This window comes from Heterodontus francisci, chromosome 29 (genome assembly GCF_036365525.1).
Source record: "Heterodontus francisci isolate sHetFra1 chromosome 29, sHetFra1.hap1, whole genome shotgun sequence".
NCBI classification, from domain to species: domain Eukaryota; kingdom Metazoa; phylum Chordata; class Chondrichthyes; order Heterodontiformes; family Heterodontidae; genus Heterodontus; species Heterodontus francisci.
In genome coordinates, this window is record NC_090399.1 from 19,119,927 (window position 1) to 19,138,025 (window position 18,099).

An 18,099-nucleotide genomic window follows, 5' to 3' on the forward strand; every position below is an offset into this window, starting at 1 on the left:
TGGTGATAAAGCTGTAGACTGCAGGAAGATATCAGCAGACGAGTTGGGTGGCGGAACAGTGGCAAATGGAGTTCGTTCCAGAGAAGTGTGAGGTAATGTATTTGGGGAAGGCTAACAAGACAAGGGAATGCACAATAAATAGTAGGAGACTGAGAAGGAAGGATGTAAATGCGTTGGAAGCAGTTCAGAGAATGTTTACCAGATTAATACCTGGAATGGGCAGGTTGTCCTACGAGGAAAGGTTGGACAGGCTGGGCTTGTATCCGCTGGAGTTTAGAAGAGTAAGAGGCGACTTGATTGAAACATAAGATCTTGAGCCGTCTTGACAGCGTGAAAGTGGAAAGGATGTTTCCCCTTGTGGAAGAATCTAGGACAAGTGTTCACTGTTTTAAAAATATACTGAGCCACTAGTATAATAAATTAACTGCATCACTAATCATTATCAAAAGGTTGCAACTAGGGTTGCCAACTCTTCTTGGAGGTTCCACCTATGACCTTTGTCTACCACTGTCCCACCTGCACCATTGGTGTTCCAACATATCTATCCTTAAGGCACGCCATCTTCCCAAGCCAATTGAGAAGCGGACACTTCATTACCTAATTGGATGTTTCTCGACTTCATTCAAACAGCCCTTTCCCCCGTTTCCCCCCCCCCCCCCCCCCCCGTCTCCAGTGCTGTTTTTTAAATAATTAGTGAAAGTATTCAAGAACTTTTTAAAAATCCAATCTTTTTAATGTCCCGATGATTTTTGTCCAGGATTGCTTGCAGCAGTGCACTGGGGATCAGTCTTCGATTCCTCCAATACATTCCTAGAAAGAAAAACTTGCATTTCTATAGGACGTTTCAAAGCGCTTTACAGCCAGTTAAGTACTTATTTTTTCAAGCGTAGTCATTGTTGTAATGTAGGAAACGCGGAAGCCAATTTGCGTACAGCAAGCTCTGGCAAACAGCAATGTGATAATGACCAGATAATCTGTTTTGTATGATGCTGATGGAGGGATAAATATTGGCAAAGACACTCAGGAGAACTCGCCTGCTCCTCTTCGCAATTGTGCATTGGAATCTTTTACGACCACCTGAGAAGTTAAGACGGGGCCTCGACTTAACGTCTCATCTGAAATACGGCACTGCCTTAGCACTGGAGTGTCAGCCTTGATTTTTTTTCTTGTGCTCAAGTCCTGGAGTGGGACTTGAACCCAGAACCTTGTGACTCGAGTGCGAGTGTGACCAACGGAGCCATGGCTGACACAATCCTAGATGGTTGAAAAACTTAGCTATAGCTGGCAGTGGGAAATAACCATTCATCTCCATTTCATTCTGCTACTGGCGAGCCTACATAATTGCCACTTCACTTCAAAGAAAGTAATAGTATGTGACGTAGTTTAGATCACTTCATCATGACTCTTAAACTCTTAAGTGCAATTTTTGTTTTAACCTGACCTATGTGCAGCTGGATTGAAAGGCTGGAAGGATGCACTGATGCGAATGGACACTCAAAACAGTGTCTTAATCAACTGTTTGTTTCTTGTGTTGCTAATGCCTCTGAAACTAGTACAAACACAAAATCGTTGCCAAGATTTAGATTTTTATGCTTGGTCTGTATAAGTGTCAAGGGCAATTATGGATGGAGAATAATTGCCAGTGATGCTCTCATCCCATGAACTAATTTTTTTTTAAAAGTTGTGGTTTGATTTTTTTTCTTTAAGTTCTGCAATTGTGTACTTCCAATGTTTTAATTGCTCAATCTGACCTCTTGTGTAATTCTGTACCGTGAACCCTTTTCAGTACCAGTCAGTTTAAGGTGGCTATGCAGTTCCTCTGGAAAATAACGCCATTCTGGGTGCAAAAAGGTGTTTTGGGATAAAGCAGTCCATTCACCACCATGCTGGGATTTTTGAAGGGTTTGACCACTTTTACCCAATTAATTGCCCATCTGTCTGGAAGGTAATATCACTTGCTTCGCACTCAACTTCCCCATGTGACAGGCAAATTTTTGGTTTCTTACCCCTGTGTCTATTATGAGTCTGTATAGGAGTCACTGATTTTGGAGCCAAAATGGAAATCCTAGATGAAGTTAGTTTTAAAACACCTACACAACTCTGAAGTGCTGAGATTGGCTAACAACAGAAACCTCAGTCATTTCCACTCCTTGTGGCTCCATACCACACCTGGCAGTGCCGGTGCTACTGAGATGTCAGGGCAATAACTGAGTATTTTCAAAGTCAACAGGAAAGGTAACTGTTTTAACAGGAGTATGATCAGTTAGACTGCCATTTTTGTTGTTTGGATGTACTCGCCATTAACCTACTGAGTAAAAGTAGAGCCCATATGTCTAGGCTGTGCCTTGTGTTTTAGTGATTTAGAGCTGGAGCCCATTCATGCAGATTAGTATTCTGCACAGGCCTGAGCTTTTGTAATTCCTTTCACAAAGTAATTGCTTTTGGGGCATTGTCTTTGCACTCCCTATCCACTGCAATAATTCCTCTGCAAAAACAGCTCTTCTGACCTGAGAGTTCTTACATTTTGTCTTTTTTGTTTTCTTTTCTCTTCGACAGTCACCGCACGTCATGGATTGCAGAGTCTCGGTAAAGTTGCCGCAGCTCGGCGCATGCCACCCCCTGCAAACCTGCCAAGTTTAAAAGCAGAAAATAAAGGCAATGACCCCAATATTTCTTTAGTACCAAAAGACGGAACAGGATGGGCAAGCAAGCAAGAATCGCAAGACCAAAAGAGGTAAGCATTTTAACATGTTACCGTCGAACCTTGGGGTCGGGGGCTGTGCCGAGTTCTGTTTTTTTGTGACCGTAATAATGCACTTTTGTTGACTTTCTGTAACCAGTTTCCAGTACTTTTCAGTCTTCAGATTATATTGGAATCTTAGCACCAGCTATTGCCCTTGTGCAGACAATGACCAAGGATGTGGGCAGATGATGGAACAGGAAAAGAACAATGGGTCCTGTTGAGGCTATTTCTATTTGATCAACCCCACTCAATCTTTTTCACCATATCTCTCATTTCCTTCTCTCTGCGTAAAAGTATCTAATTGCCTATAAGGTACTGTCTGCTTCAGTGGCCTCTCTTGTTTCTCTCTAAGCAATAGTTTTGTGGAATATGTTTGTCACATATGCTTCTGACTTATTAATTTTTAATTTGTGTTGCCTGCTATATGACCCCTTTGGCATAGTGAACAATTTGCTCGCTTTGGTTCTCTTCACAATCTTGGAAGCTTCATTTGTGTGTGCAACAAGTCTAGATATTTCCAACTTTTACTTGCTTCATCTTGGCATTTTTCCTCAGCCTGTTCATTTTCATGAGTCTTAATCTCTGTCTGTTTTCAAGTAGTTCATCTTGATTTCTTGTTATAAACTAAGCAGTTGTCAGGACCAAGAGTGAGACATGATGAATTCAACTTCAATTCTGTTTAAACTTGCAAATGGCAAATTTAGGACTGACATCACACGTTTCTTCACACACAGTGATTAACACATGAAATGGCTCCTGGATAAAGCAATGGAGGTGGAAAAAGCCTTGGAATCATTTAAAACCAAGTGAATGCTGCATTGGGAAACATTCACGTCATTCTGGATGGATGAACTCAGCTGGGCTGAATAGCTTGCCTCATCCATAATTGATTTGTTTTAAATATGAATTCACTTGGTATTTAGAAACTCCTCTGCTATTGCTTTAAATGCTCCAGTGATATTTCCCCCTCCAATATTTTAAGTTCGTAATCCACCTATTTTGAACATATTAACCTTAATTGGCTTTTTTTGCTATTTTAGTACATTCTTTTAAAATTAACGCACCAAGAAATTGCTAAATTGCTGCCCTTTAATAGCTCTCAGTACCTTTTTTAGTCACTGGTCCAATTCTCCTCCAGTTAAATGTCTTTAAATTCTCTTGTACTTTAATGTTGGCATTATGCCATCAGTGGTACACAAGTCTGACTCCTGATGCCTCCTGCACTTAATGATCTAAAGATGCAAATTGAGTCTCTAATATTAAATCCAGATCCAAATTCTGATCCTATGAGCTGCCATCAAATGTGGAATGCTACACAAAAATAACAGTACTGTTTGCAAGTTAACCAATTTTTAAAAATGTAACTGCAAATCTATCTGATGAGGTAGAGTTGCAGGTGTTGTGGCCATTTCCTCCTTGCAGTTCTTTTAAATTTTGTTTCTTTGCTGAAGCTATTTCTGATCTTAGTGCACCACTATTAAGTCAGAAGCATGTGTGACAACAAACATATTCCACAAAACTATTGCTTGGAGAGAAACCAGAGGCCACTGAATCAGACAGTACATTATAGGCAATTAGATACCTTTACGCAGAGAAGGAAATGAGAGATATGGCGATACTTAAAAACCCTCACTGAATTATATTTGGTGGGGTGGTGGTGGTTGGGGAGTAAGCTCAGAAGATAGGACATTCTAACATGGGGAGCTTCAGCCACTTTTTTGGGGCAAATATCTGCATGTTAGCATGAACTGACAATTACATACTCAGTTCCCTTTCTGCTGCTCTGGAATTCTAGTAGAAATTTGAGGATCATGTAGAGTTGCAGGTGTTGTGGCCATTTCCTCCTTGCAGTTCTTTTAAATTTTGTTTCTTTGCTGAAGCTATTTCTGATCTTAAATTTGCTTGGTGTTCAGTGTGTTTCTTAAAAAAAAAAAGTGCAGCTTAAAAACAAAAATCACTGCTGGTGTTCAAAGCAAGAGTGCACCACTAATAGGGTAAGCGATTTGATTATCATTTAAACCTGCAGTTTTGCTGTTTTTGGACTTGCCAGGCAAAATTGTAGTGTGTGGACAGCAAATCCTCCCAGTAAGAGATTTGTTGTAGAATGTTAGTGAGCCAAAACACATGTCTCGTCATTTATACTGTTGCCATTTCTACCCTCTTTTTCATTTGGCGCACGGGCAAATAGAAGGATATGTTACGACCACGTGGTGTGACGTGGGTGGTTCCCACTGTTCAACTCCATACCTGACTGCAGCAAGTGCATTTGTGTTTTTTTATTCTTTCATGGGATGTGGGTGTCGCTGGCTAGCCAACATTTATTGCCCATCCCTAATTGCCCTTGAGAAGGTGGTGGTGAGCTGCTGCCTTGAACTGCTGCAGTCCATGTGTGGTAGGTACACCCACAGTGCTGTTAGGAAGGGAGTTCCAGGAATTTGACCCAGCGACAGTGAAGGAACGGCGATATAGTTCCAAGCCAGAATGGTGTGTGACTTGGAGGGGAACTTTGCAGGTGGTGATGTTCCCATGCATTTACTACCCTTGTCCTTCTGGTGGTAGAGGTCGTGGAATACTTGCGTCGGTGGTGGAGGGAGTCAATGTTTGTGGATGGGGTGCCAATCGAGCGGGCTGCTTTGGGTGGATGGTGTTGAGCTTCTTGAGTGTTGTTGAAGCTGCACCCATCCAGGCAAGTGGGGAGTATTCCATCTCAGTCCTGACTTGTGCCTTGTAGATGGTGGACAGGCTTTGGGGAGTCAGGAGATGTTACTTGCTGCAGGGTTCCTAGCCTCTGACCTGTAGCCACGGTATTTATATGGCTGTTCCAGTTCAGTTTCTGGTCAATGGTAGCCCCTAGGATGATGATATTGGGGGATTCAGTGATGGTAATGCCATTGAATGTCATGGGGAGATCTTTAGATTCTCTTGTTGGAGATAGTCATTGTCCGGCACTTGTGTGGCGCGAATGATACTTGCCACTTATCAGCCCAAGCCTGGATATTGTCTCTGTCTTGCTGCATTTCTACACGGACTGCTTCAGTATCTGAGGAGTCGTGTATGGTGCTGAACATTGTGCCATCATCAGCAAACATCCTCACTTCTGACCTTCTGATTGAAGGAAGGTCATTGATGAAGCAACTGAAGATGGTTGAGCCTAGGACAGTACCCTGAGGAACTCTTGCAGTCATATCCTGGAGCTCAGATGATTGACCTCCAACAACCACAACCATCTTCCTTTACATTAGTTATGACTTCAACCACTGGAGAGTTTTACCCCTGATTCCATTGACTGCAGTTTTGCTAGGGTTCCTTGATGCCATACTTGGTCAGATGCTGCCTTGATGTCAAAGGCAGTCATTCTCCCCTCACCTCTTGAGTTCGGCTGTTTTTGTCCATGTTTGAACCAAGGCTGTAATGAGGTCAGGAACTGAGTGGCCCTGACGGAACCCAAACTGAGCGTCACTGTATTAGAGTTTAGCCCCTTGGTGTTCTGGTTTTCAAATAAACAGACAGCAACAGGTTTTCTTGTAGGTTTTTAAAAAGTCAGTTGTTTATTGATCGATGCGCCTTAGCCCGAAATTGTCGCGACCACGTCCACTCGTGCATTTGCTCACGCAGACACACATACAAGAGATAGAGAAAAGAAAAAGAAAGGTGACTGAGTGGTTGGGGGGCGGGTGCGGAGGGAGGGAATCTTATGGTAAAACTGTTGAATTCTCTTGGAAATCAAGTTCTCGATGGATGCAGACCTGAGATAAGTGTAGATTTCTCTTTGAAGGCTCAGTTGAAGAGTGTGGGTTACTTCTAGCTCTCACGTCTGTATAATGTTAGGTGTCAGATTCTGCAGCAGGGCACATTCTTTTTCTGAAATAAAAACAAAGAGCTGGAAATACTCTGGTCAGGCAGCATCTGTGGAGAGAGAGAAGTAGAGTTAATGTTTCAGGTCTGTGACATTTCATCAGAACTGTCAAAGGTTAGAAAAGAATTAGGTTTTAAGCAAGTGAAGTTGGGTGGGGTGGGGGCTGGTTGGGAAGAGAACAAAAGGGAAGGCATGTGATAGGGCAGAGGGCAGGAGACATTAAATAACAAAACTGTCTTGGGACAAAGGCAAAGAGCGTGTTAATGCTTGTGGTGAAAGACAAAGCATTAGTCCAGAGAGTGTGAATGGCAGAATAATGAACCGCTCTGCCCTCATGAAAAACAGTAAATGGTTAAAAAGTAAAAGGGCCAGTCATTCTCTGAAATTGTTGAACTCAAGGTTGAGTACGCAAGGCTGTAGAGTGCCTAATTGAAAGATCAGGTTCTGCTCCTTGAGCTTGCGTTGATGTTCACTGGAACACTGCAGGAGGCCAAGGACAGAAATGTGGGCATGAGAACAGGGAAGTGTTTTGAAATGGCAGGCAACTGGAAGCTTGGGGTCATGCTTTCGGACTGAGCGGAGGTGTTCCGTGATGTGGTGACGCAATCTGTCTTTGGTCTCCCCAAAGTAGAGTGAACGCATTGTGAGTAGCGAATACGGTATACCAAATTGAAGGAAGTACAAGTAAATTGTGGCTTCACCTGGAAGGAGTGTTTTGGCCCTTGGGTAGTTGGGAGAGAGGAGGTAAAGTGGCAGATAATACACCACCAGCAATCGCATGGGAAGGTGCCGTAGGAAGGGGATGAGGTGATGGAGTGGACCGGGGGTCGCAGAGGGAACGATCCCTTCGGAATGCTGACCGGGGAGAGGAAGATGTGTTTTGTGGTGGCATCACGCTGGAGATGACAGAAAATGATCCTTTGGATGTGGAGGCTGGTGGGGTGGAAAGTGAGGACAAGAGAAATCCTGTTGCTACTCTGGGAGGGAAGGGGTGAGGGCAGAAGGGCAGGAAATGGGTCGGACATGGCTGAGGGCCCTGTCACCACAGTGGGGTGGGGAGAATCTTTCGTTGAAGAGAAAGGAATACATGTCAGAAGCGCTGCTTTGGAAGGTTGCATTGTCAGAACATGCTTTTTCTGACTTAGCCAGAGCACAAGCTGTTAGGATGTTTCTTTCTCTATCTCTGGCTGTTTTCTCTCTCCTTTTGTTAGGAGACACTCCGGTCTTTTCCCTTGGTGATTGCACAATGGTCCAGGATGTGGCTATTTCACACCTCTTCTTCAGAAGTAGACATTCAATTCTGGAATATTTCAGGATCGGTGTAGGATGGGTTCAATTGACACCTTTTGGTTTTGAAGATTTGTCCTTTCAGACATTCTGAATACGCAAAAAGCTAATCCCCCATCGGCCATTTTGGACCATTGTTCACTTTTTAAAATAAAGGCTTTTTTTTTTAAGACAAAGTCCGTTTTTCATAACTCTTCAGTTAGTCCACGATTGTTGTATCATTGCACTTCTGGTGTGTGTGACACCTTCCCCAAAAGGGAAAAAATGAAATTCTTTGGGTTTCATTTTTATGGTTTTTTGGGGGCTTAGAAAGAGGGGAAAAAGAAACTAAAAGTTTAGCTATTCCCATTCATTTCATTCATTCCTCACTGCTGCAATTGACACTGTAGCAGCCATTTGAGGTTTAAGTTTTTACTTTCCTTTTGGATAAGATGCCATCAAAAAATTGCATTCTTTTTGATTACGTGTCAAATGGGGTTGTAGTTTCTCTCTCACCAGTTTGTCCTAATTTAGGAGTGTTGACCTCCAGGACCATGTGATTGGTGAAGCTTATATGCACATTTCTGTTGCTGCTTGTTGTAAAGTTCCCTGCTTGTATAAACTTTAACCCCTTTAACTACTACTTAATACATGGTGTTCACTCTTTGTTGGATCCCATTAGTTACACAAAGAGAGACGAAGTCTGACTGTAGCTTTAAGGAACATTATTGCAGTACTTCTTGGTTACATCATCAGCAAAGCAAACAACAACAACACCTGGGTTTTTCTCTCCTTTCCTTCTCTCTCCTGCCTGAGCAGGGAAAATCAAGCCTTTCTTATAGTTCTTCATACAAATCAGTGACACCCCCTTTATGTTCCCAATTGGTTTACAAACTCTGCAGTTTCTTGGTGTCATGGCCTGATTGGGGTACTGCCTTGTCACCTTCCCCTCTAGCAGTTTCTCATCTCCCCCCTCCCCTCCCCATCTCCTTGGACCGTTAGGCTGATTGCTATACAATGGGCTACTATTATACAGCTTGCAGCTGTCCTGTTAGTTTTTGCTTGTTAGTCTACTTCTACTGATAAGCTGTCTGTGCAGCCCTGGAACTATGAAGTCAATTCTGATAAGCTGTCTCTGCAGCTCTGAGGTTAATTTGTTAGTAGTACATGATTGATTTAATTATTTCACCTTAAATGTCCCCATATTATTCTGTCCCCACACTGTTTCAGATTCCAACGCATTAATAGTTATTTCTAGGGTGATACATCTGGTTTTTAGCTCCTGTGAGGTGTCTGGAATTTCTTGCTGCCTCTTGTTCTTGCTGAGTTCTGACTGGAATTGTTGGGTTTGATTAGTTTTAGATTTGGAACCTGATCGTGACATTCTTCATTGGGTAGATCCCTGCTGTTGTACTTTGTTTTCTTGTGATTTTTCACATGTGGTTCATTTGAAGGTATGTTACCTATCCTTGTCCCTTTTCCTTCAGCGATAAGTATTTCCCTAATCTTCCCCATCTCCTCTCTGGCAGTACTGCTCGCAGGTCAGCGTCCAGTTTCCACTGCATGCCCCTGTGGCACTTCAGATAGATGAGCCCTTTCCCTCACTGCTGGTTTTCCTGTTTGGAAACTTTCCTCATCTCTATTTATTTAGATGTCTACAACGGGCAAGGTTGTTTTCCTTCAAACTTTTTGTGGCTTTTACTTATATATGAACATACAAACATGCGTATGAATAAGGAGCAGGAGTAGGCCACTGGAGCCTGCTCCACCATTCAATAAGTGTGGCTGATCTAATTGTGACCTCAACTCTACATTCCCGTCTACCCCAATAACCTTTCACCCCCTTGCTTATCAAGAATCTATCTATCTCTGCCTTAAGAATATTCAAAGACTCTGCTTCCAGTGTCTTTTGAGGAAGAGTTCCAAAGACTCATGACCCTCTGAGAAAGGCACTGGATACTGCAAAAGCTTTGGGGCCCTGACAACATTCCAGAAATAGTACTGAAAACCTGTGCACTCAAACTTGCTGCGCCCCTAGCCAGGTTGTTCGAGTACAGCTGCAACACTGGCATCTACCCGGCAATGTAGAAAATTGCCCAGTATATCCCCTACACAAAAAGCAGGACAAATCCAACCTGGCCAATTATTGCCCCTTCAGTCTACTCTCGATCATTAGCAAAGTGATGGAAGGTGTCATCAACATTGCTATCAAACGGCACTTGCTTAGCAATAACCTGCTCAGTGACCCTCAGTTTGGGTTCCGCCAGGGCCACTCAGAGCCTGACATTACAGTCTTGGTTCAAACATGGACAGAAGAGCTGAACTCCGGAGGTGAGACTGCCTGCTCTTGACATCAAGGTAGCATTTGACAAGTATGGCATCCAGGAGCCCTAGCAAAACCCGAGTCGATGGAAATCGGGGAAAACCATTCGCTGGTTGGAGTTGTACCTGGCAGAAAGGAAGATGGTAACGTTTGCTGGAGGTCAGTCATCTCAGATCCAGGACATCACTGCAGGAGTTCCTCAGAGTAGTGTTCTAGGCCCAACCATCTTCAGCTGCTTCATCAATGAACCTCCTTCAATCATAAGATCAGAAGTAGGGATGTTTGCTGATGATTACACAATGTTCAGCACTATTCATGACTCCTCAGATACTGAAGCAGTCAGTGTAGAAATGCAGCAAGATCTGGACAATATCCAGGTTTGGGCTGATAAGTGGCAAGTTACATTCACACCACACAAGTGCCAGGCAATGACCATCTGCAACAAGAGAATCTAACCATCTCCCCTTGACATTCAATGGCATTATGATTTCTGAATCCTTCAATATCAACATCCTGGGGATTACCATTGATCAGAAACTGATCTGGAGTAGCCATTTAAATACCGTGGCTACAAGAGCAGGTCACGGACTCTGAATCCTGTGGCAAGTAATTCACCACCTGACTCCCCAAAGCCTGTCCTCTGTCTACAACGGGCAAGTCAGGAGAGTGATGGTATACTCCCGACTTACCTGGATGGGTGCAGCTCCAACAACACTCAAGAAGCTCAACACCGTCAAGGACAAAGCAGCCTGCTTGATTGGCACCCCATCCACAAACATTCACTCCCTCCACCCCTGACGCACAGTGGTAGTGTGTACAATCTACAATTTGCACTGCAGCAACGCACCAAGGCTGTTTAGAAGGCACCTTCCAAACTTGCGACCTCTATCACCTGGAAGAACAAGAGCAGCAAATGCATGGGAACACCACACCCTGCGACTTCCCCCTTCAAGTCTCACACCATCCTGACTTGGAACTATATCACCGTTCCTTCACTGTCGCTGGGTCAAAATCCTGGAACTCCCTTCCTAACAGCACTGTGGGTGTACTTACACCACATGGATTGCAGTGGTTCAAGAAGGCAGCTCATCAACACCTTCTCATGGGCAATTAGGGAATGGGCAATAATTGTTGGCCTGGCCTGCGACGCCCACTTCCCCATAAACGAATAAAAAAAATTTTTTAAACCGTCTTAGGAAAAAAAAATTTCTCCCCAATTTCAATCCATGAGAGGTATAGACAGGGTGGATAGCAAGAAGCTTTTTCCCAGAGTGGGGGATTCAATTACTAGGGGTCATGAGTTCAAAGTGAGAGGGGAAAAGTTTAGGGGGGATATGCGTGGAAAGTTCTTTACGCAGAGGGTGGTGGGTGCCTGGAACGCGTTGCCAGCGGAGGTGGTAGACGCGGGCACGATAGCGTCTTTTAAGTTGTATCTAGACAGATACATGAATGGGCAGGAAGCAAAGAGATACAGACCCTTAGAAAATAGGCGACATGTTTAGATAGAGGATCTGGATCGGCGCAGGTTTGGTGGGCCGAAGGGCCTGTTCCTGTGCTGTAATTTTCTTTGTTCTTTTGTTCTATCACTGTCTTAAAAGGGCACCCCCTTATTTTTAAATAGTGATCCCTCGTTCTAGTTTCTCCCAGAAGGAGAAACATCCTTTCCACATCCACCCTGCCAAGATCCCTCAGGATCTCAAGTTTGAATCAAATCACCTCTTACTCTTCTAAACTCCAGTGGGTACAAGTCTAGCACATCCAACATTTTCTCAAGAAAATCCGCCCATTCCAGGTATGAGTAAACCTTCAAGTTTCCAATGCATTTACATCCTTCATTAGATATGTCTACCAATACTGTACACAGTACTCCAGATGTGGTTTCACCGATGCCCTGTATTACTGAAGCATAACCTCTCTACTTTGGTATTCAGTTCCCCTCACAATAAACAATAACATTCTGTTAGCTTTCCTAATTTACTTGCTGAACCTGCATGCTAACCTTTTGTGATTCATGCACTGGGGCAACCAGCTCCCTCTGCATCTTGGAGCTCTGCAATCTCTCACCATTTGGATAATATGCTTTTTTTATTCTTCCTGCCAAAATGGGCAATTTCACATTCTCCCACATTATGTTCCATTTGCCAGATCTTTGGCCGCTCACTAAACTATCTATGTCCCTTTGTAGCCTCCTTACGTCCTCTTCACTACCTACTTTCCTACCTATCTTTGTGTCGTCAACAAATTTAACAGCCATACCTTCGGTACCTTCATTCAGGTTATTTTATATAAATTGTAAAAAGTTGAGGCCCTGGCACTGACCCCTGCGGCACACTACTCTTTGCATCTTGCCAACCATAAAATGACCCATTTATGCCTACTCTGTTCACTGTTAGCTAGCCAATCTTCTATCCATGCCAATATGTTACCCCCCCCCCCCCCCCCCCCCCCCCCCAGCACATTCCATGAGCTTTTATTTTCCGAAATAACCGTTAATGTGGCACCTTATCAAAAACGCTTTCTGGAAATTCAAGTACAGGACATCCACCAGTTCCCTTTTATCCACAGCATGTTATTTCAAAGAACTCCAGTAAATTGGTTAAGCATGATTTCCCTTTCACAAAACTATGTTGCCTGAGCCTGATTACCTTGAATTTTTCTAAGTGCCTTGCTATAACGCCTTTAATAGCTTGTAACATTTTCCCTAAGACAGATGTTAAGCTAACTGGCCTGTAGTTTCCTGCTTTCTGTCTTCCTCCCTTTTTGAATAAAGGAAGTTAGATTTACTACTTTCCTATTAAATGGAACCTTCCCCAAATCTAGGAAATTGTGGAAAATTAAAACCAAAGCATCAACTATCTCATTAGCCACTTCTTTTAAGACCCTAGGATGAAGTCCATCAGGACCCAGGGACTTGTCAGCCCGCAGCTCCAACAAGTTGCTCAGTACCACTTTCCTGGTGATTGTAATATTCTCGAGTTCCTCACTCCCTTGCATTTCCTGATTTACATCTGTTTCTGGGATGTTGCTTGTATCCTCTATGGTGAAGACTGATGCAAAATACTTGTTCAGTTCATCTGCCATCTCCTTATTTTTCCTTATTGATTCCCCAGACTCACTCTCTGTACGACTGACGCTAAATGTTAACTATTTTCTTTTTAAAATATCTATAGAAACTCTTGTATCTCTTTATTTTTAGCTAGCTTTGTCTCTCATTTTCTCCTTATCAATATTTTAGTCATTCTTTGCTGTTTTTTATATTCTGTCCCATCTTTGCATAATTAAGATTTTTCTTCAACTTTTTTAGTTAACAACGGATAGTGGTTCCTCCCCTTGGAATTTTTTTTCCTCGTTGGAATGTATCCTGTGTAATCTGAAATATCCCCTTAAATGTCTGCATTTCTGTTGACCTGTCCTTTAATATAATTTGCCAGTTCACTTTAGCCAGCTCTGCTTTCATGCCCTCATAATTGCTCTTATTTAAGTTTAAAATACTCGACTTGGACCCACTGTTCTCTCCTGCAAACTTAATATAAAATTCAATCATATTATGATTGCTGCTACCTAGGGGCGCCTTTGCTAAGAAGTCATTAATTAATCCCATCTCGTTGCGTGATACCAGGTTTGGTGTGTCCTACTCTCTGGCTCCAGAATGTGCTGTTCTAAGAAACTATCCCTAAAACCTTCTATGAACTCCTCATTTAGGCTACCTTTGCCCACCTGATTTTTTTCCAATCTATATGCAGATTAAAATCCCCCATGATTATTGCTGTACCTTTCTGACAAGCTCCCATTATTTCTTCCTTTATACTCTGTCCTACCGTGTGGTTACTGTTAGGGGGCCTGTACACCACTCCCACAAGTGACTCCTTGCCTTTATTATTTCTCATGTCGACCCAAACTGCTTCTGTATCCTGGTTTCCTGAACTTGGGTCATCCCTCTCTAATGTGCTAATACCATCATTAATTAACGGAGCCACCCCTCCACCCTTTTCTTAGCTTTTCTGTCCTTCCTAAATGTCATGTACACGTCAATGTTCAGGTCCCAATCTTTCATCCTGCAGCCATGTCTCTGTAATGGCTATTTACTTATTTATTTCTATTTGTGCTATCAGTTTATTTGTTTTTGAATGCTATGTGCATTCAGATACAGAACCTTTAGTTTTTATTATTTTTGTAATGTCTAGCCTTGACTGCTGATTTGTACACTCTCTTTTCCTGTAGCAGTCTATTTATTCCCGTATGAATACCTTTCTCTGTTGCCTTGTCTCTACTCTTTGATTTACCAAATTTTCCCAAATTCGATCTATTTAGTTTAAAACCCTCCCTAGTTATGTGGCTCGCTAGAACACCAGCCCCAGCTTCGTTTAATGTGTATACCGTCCCAACGATACAGCCCCCACATTCACCAGTACTGGTACCAGTGCCCTACGAACGGGAGCCCACTTCGAGTCTTTGAGCCGCGCATTCATTTCTCTAATTGTATTTGCCCTATGCAATTTGCGCGTGACTCGGGTAATATCTTAGCTTTTATTTTAACTTTTTACAATCTGTGCTCTTTTTAACATTTTTCTGGCTTTATTGCCCCCTGTGGGATTTTTGGGACTTCCCCTGCCCTCTGCAGCTGTAGAGAGTTTTGTTTGCTCCCTTCAATTTCTCTAATCTCCATGGACTGTTCTGGACCCACTGGGTCCAGTACTGTACTTCTGCTAAGTCATTGCCCAGCAATAGGTCTACCCTGCATGGGTAAGCTTGGAATGATTCCGACTGTCACTATGCTGGTGACCAACTTGCTCTGTAGGTAAATGTTAACTAAGGGAACCTTCAAACATTTGCCAGTAAGCCCTTTTACTAATAACATGGTATTTGTTCTGCTTTCCGCTGACATTTCTGTCAGTTTGGCTGCCAATAGGGTTTGAAAACAACTGGTATCTCTGAGGATGGTTTTCTCTTTGTCTGGTGCATGGGACACACAAGAGTCAGTTTTCCTTTGTGCAAAAAGTTCTCATATGAGTTCTGCTCCTGAGTGATATTAGAACACAGGCTTACCACTTCCAAAGCCACAGACCCAGGCTTGACTGCAGCACCTCCTGTTTTTTTTGGCATACCAACAATTGGCCTGGACATGCCCTATTTGTCACATTGGAAACCTGTCGGGTGGACTAGTTTATCCCCGGGCTCCTTTTTTTTTTAAAAGTTGGAGACTGTTCATGTTTTCCTTCCCTGCTCTTTTTTCTCTCGCCCATTTCTGCTTCATTTGATCCCTGCGATCTCTCCCTGGCTTGTACGAGTTGCTAGACCCAAATTTGTTCTGAGTTAGGGATTTGTGAATAGGCGGCTGCCACTAAGAATCTTCCTAGAACAGTTCTTTCCAGGCGATGTTGATGAACAGTCTGGGTAGGCTTTCAAGAGATGCAGCTACAGAAGGCTTCACATAGGTCTTTCAACAGGTGTGCAGCGACAAAGATTTCATTTCTCTCACATTCAATGCAAAGTTATTTCAAAGATGCAAGTTTTCTGCAAACATTCAGGATTTCATCAAATATAGGAGGCAACAGTAAATACTTGACACAGAAATTCTTTAAAGAGAGAGAGATATCTGAGCTGTCTCCTCCTGGCAGGCACACAGCAAGTCCTCCTTTCTGTTTTTTTTTTCCAGGCCAAACACCAAATGGCTTTTTAACAGTTCAAAATGAAACTATAACCTTTCCAGAGGCAAGTCGTGTGGCGACCATAAGTCTTGATTGGTCAATTCCTGGTAAATAGCTTTTTCAGGGTCACAACGCAACCCCCTCCTGGGTTCTTTACAAACGGGTGCTTTCCAGTAAATTCAGTCCAAACCACCTGGTAACTACTTTTAAGGAAAACATCCAAAGTGCTTCATCTGTTTTAAAATATGGATTCTCAAGTTTTAACAAAAAATGAAAACCCTCTTAAGGTTACTTTTCGGCTTTCCAAATCTCTAGTTTGTGTAGCAGTTCAGATCCTGGCTTCGAGCCCCCAATTTGTTACGACCGTGTGGTGTGACGTGGGTAGTTCCCACTACTCGACTCCCGCATCTGACTGCAGCAAGTGTATTTGTATTACAGTTTAGCCCCTTGGTGTTTTGTTTTTCAATTAAACAGACAGCGGCAGGTTTTTAAATCAGAAAATCAATTGTTTATTGATCAATATGCCTTATCCTGAAATTGTCGCAACTACGTCCACTCGTGCATTTGCTCGCACAGACGCGCACACGAGACAGAAGGGAAAAAGGAAGGTGACTTTGGGGGGAAGGCGACAATAAACCTGTTGAATTCTCTTGGAACTCAAGCTCTTGATGGATGCAAGCCTGTGATGAATATAGATTTTGCTCTTGATTGAAGGTTGAATTGTAGACGGTGGGTCACTTCTAGCTCTACTGCTAAATAATATAGATGTTGGATTCTGCAGCAGGGCATGTGTTCTGGCTTGGTCAGAACACAAGCTGCTGGATGTTGCCTCAAGAAAGGCATTCATAGTCACTACAGGTCAGTCAGTTTATCAGTAATGGGTAAGATTTTGGAAACAATTAGGGGGGGAAAAACCCAACAGGCACTTGGAGAGGTTCCAGTTAATCAAGAAGAGTCGGCACTGAGTTGTAAAATGCAGTTCGTGCTTGACTGATCAAATTTTTTGATTAAGTAACAGAGAAAGTTGATGAAGGGTGAATGAAGGTGTAACATTTACAATTCTCCAGTCTGGCACCACCCCTGTATCTCAGGAGGATTGGAAAATTATGGCCAGTGCCTCTGCAGTGTCCACCCTTCCTTCCCTCACTATCTGTGGATACATCTCATCTGGTCCTGGTGACTTATTAACTTTAGGACCAGCCAGCCTCCACTATCGATTTTTAGTGCATCCAGTCTTTCAATTGTCTCCCCTTTCACCTTAACTGGGACAGCATCTTCTTCCTTGGTGAAGACCGATGCAAAGTTCTCACTTAGTACCTTAGCCATGCCCCTTGCCTCCATGCATAAATCCCCTTTTAGGTCCCTAATTGGCCTCACTCCTTTTACCACCCTTCTGTTATTTATATACCTATAGAAGACTTTTGGATTACATTTTGTTAGCTGCCAGTCTCTGTTCTACACTCTCTTTGCTTTTATTTGCTTATTCACTTCCCCTCTGAACCTTCTATATTCAGCCTGGTTCTCCATTGTATTATCTACCTGTTATCTGTCATACACACCCTATTTCTGCTTCATCATACACTATATCTCGTCATCCAGTCAACTCTGGATTTGTTTGCCTTGCATTTTCTCCCTCTGGGGATTGTACCTTGACTATACCCGAACTATCGTCTCTTTAAAGGCAAGTCCCTTGTTCGTTGTAGTTTTGCCTGCCAGTCTTTGATTTCCAGTTTACCTGGTTCAGGTCTGTTTTCACCCCATTGAAGTTGGTCCTCCCCCAATAATTGTCTTTCCTCTGGATTACTCCTTTCCTTTTTTTTTACAGTTAACCCAAACCTTGTGCTATGGTCACTGGTCCTTTTTTTTTTACGAACCACCTTGCCTCTTGTTTACATACTACCTATTATTTACCTACCAGTAGAAGAGTTTTGGCTTCCCTGTTTTATTGGCTGCCATTCTATTCTCATTCTCTGCCAGCATTATTTTTCCCTCTCACTGTATTTTGCCTGCTTCTCGCTTGAAGAATTCACCTGAAATGCATCATACACCCTCTTTGTTTCAACATATTCTCTATCTCCCTCATCAACAAAAGCCTGGCTTTGGCTCCCTTGCCTTTTTGCTTTTGTTGGAATATACCCATCATGTAACTGAAACATGTCTTCCTTTTAAATGATCACCCATTGTTCCGTTAAGTTTTTCCTGTCAGACTTTGGTTCCGTTTTACCCTGGCTTGATTTCCCCCTCACCCCAACGAATTAGCCAC

The 18,099-nt window shown here is 42.9% G+C and overlaps 1 protein-coding gene across 10 annotated transcripts in view; it reads left to right on the top strand.

Annotated features, from left to right (window-relative positions):
- The window catches only part of LOC137346170 (protein PRRC2A-like), a 186,222-nt gene that overhangs the window by 60,509 nt on the left and 107,614 nt on the right, over positions 1-18,099 (top strand). For all 10 annotated transcript variants that reach the window (XM_068009536.1, XM_068009544.1, XM_068009542.1 and 7 more), the window contains exon 3: positions 2,557-2,734. In XM_068009536.1, coding sequence (XP_067865637.1) covers positions 2,557-2,734 — 178 coding nt within the window. The remainder of the gene's footprint in view (positions 1-2,556; positions 2,735-18,099) is intronic.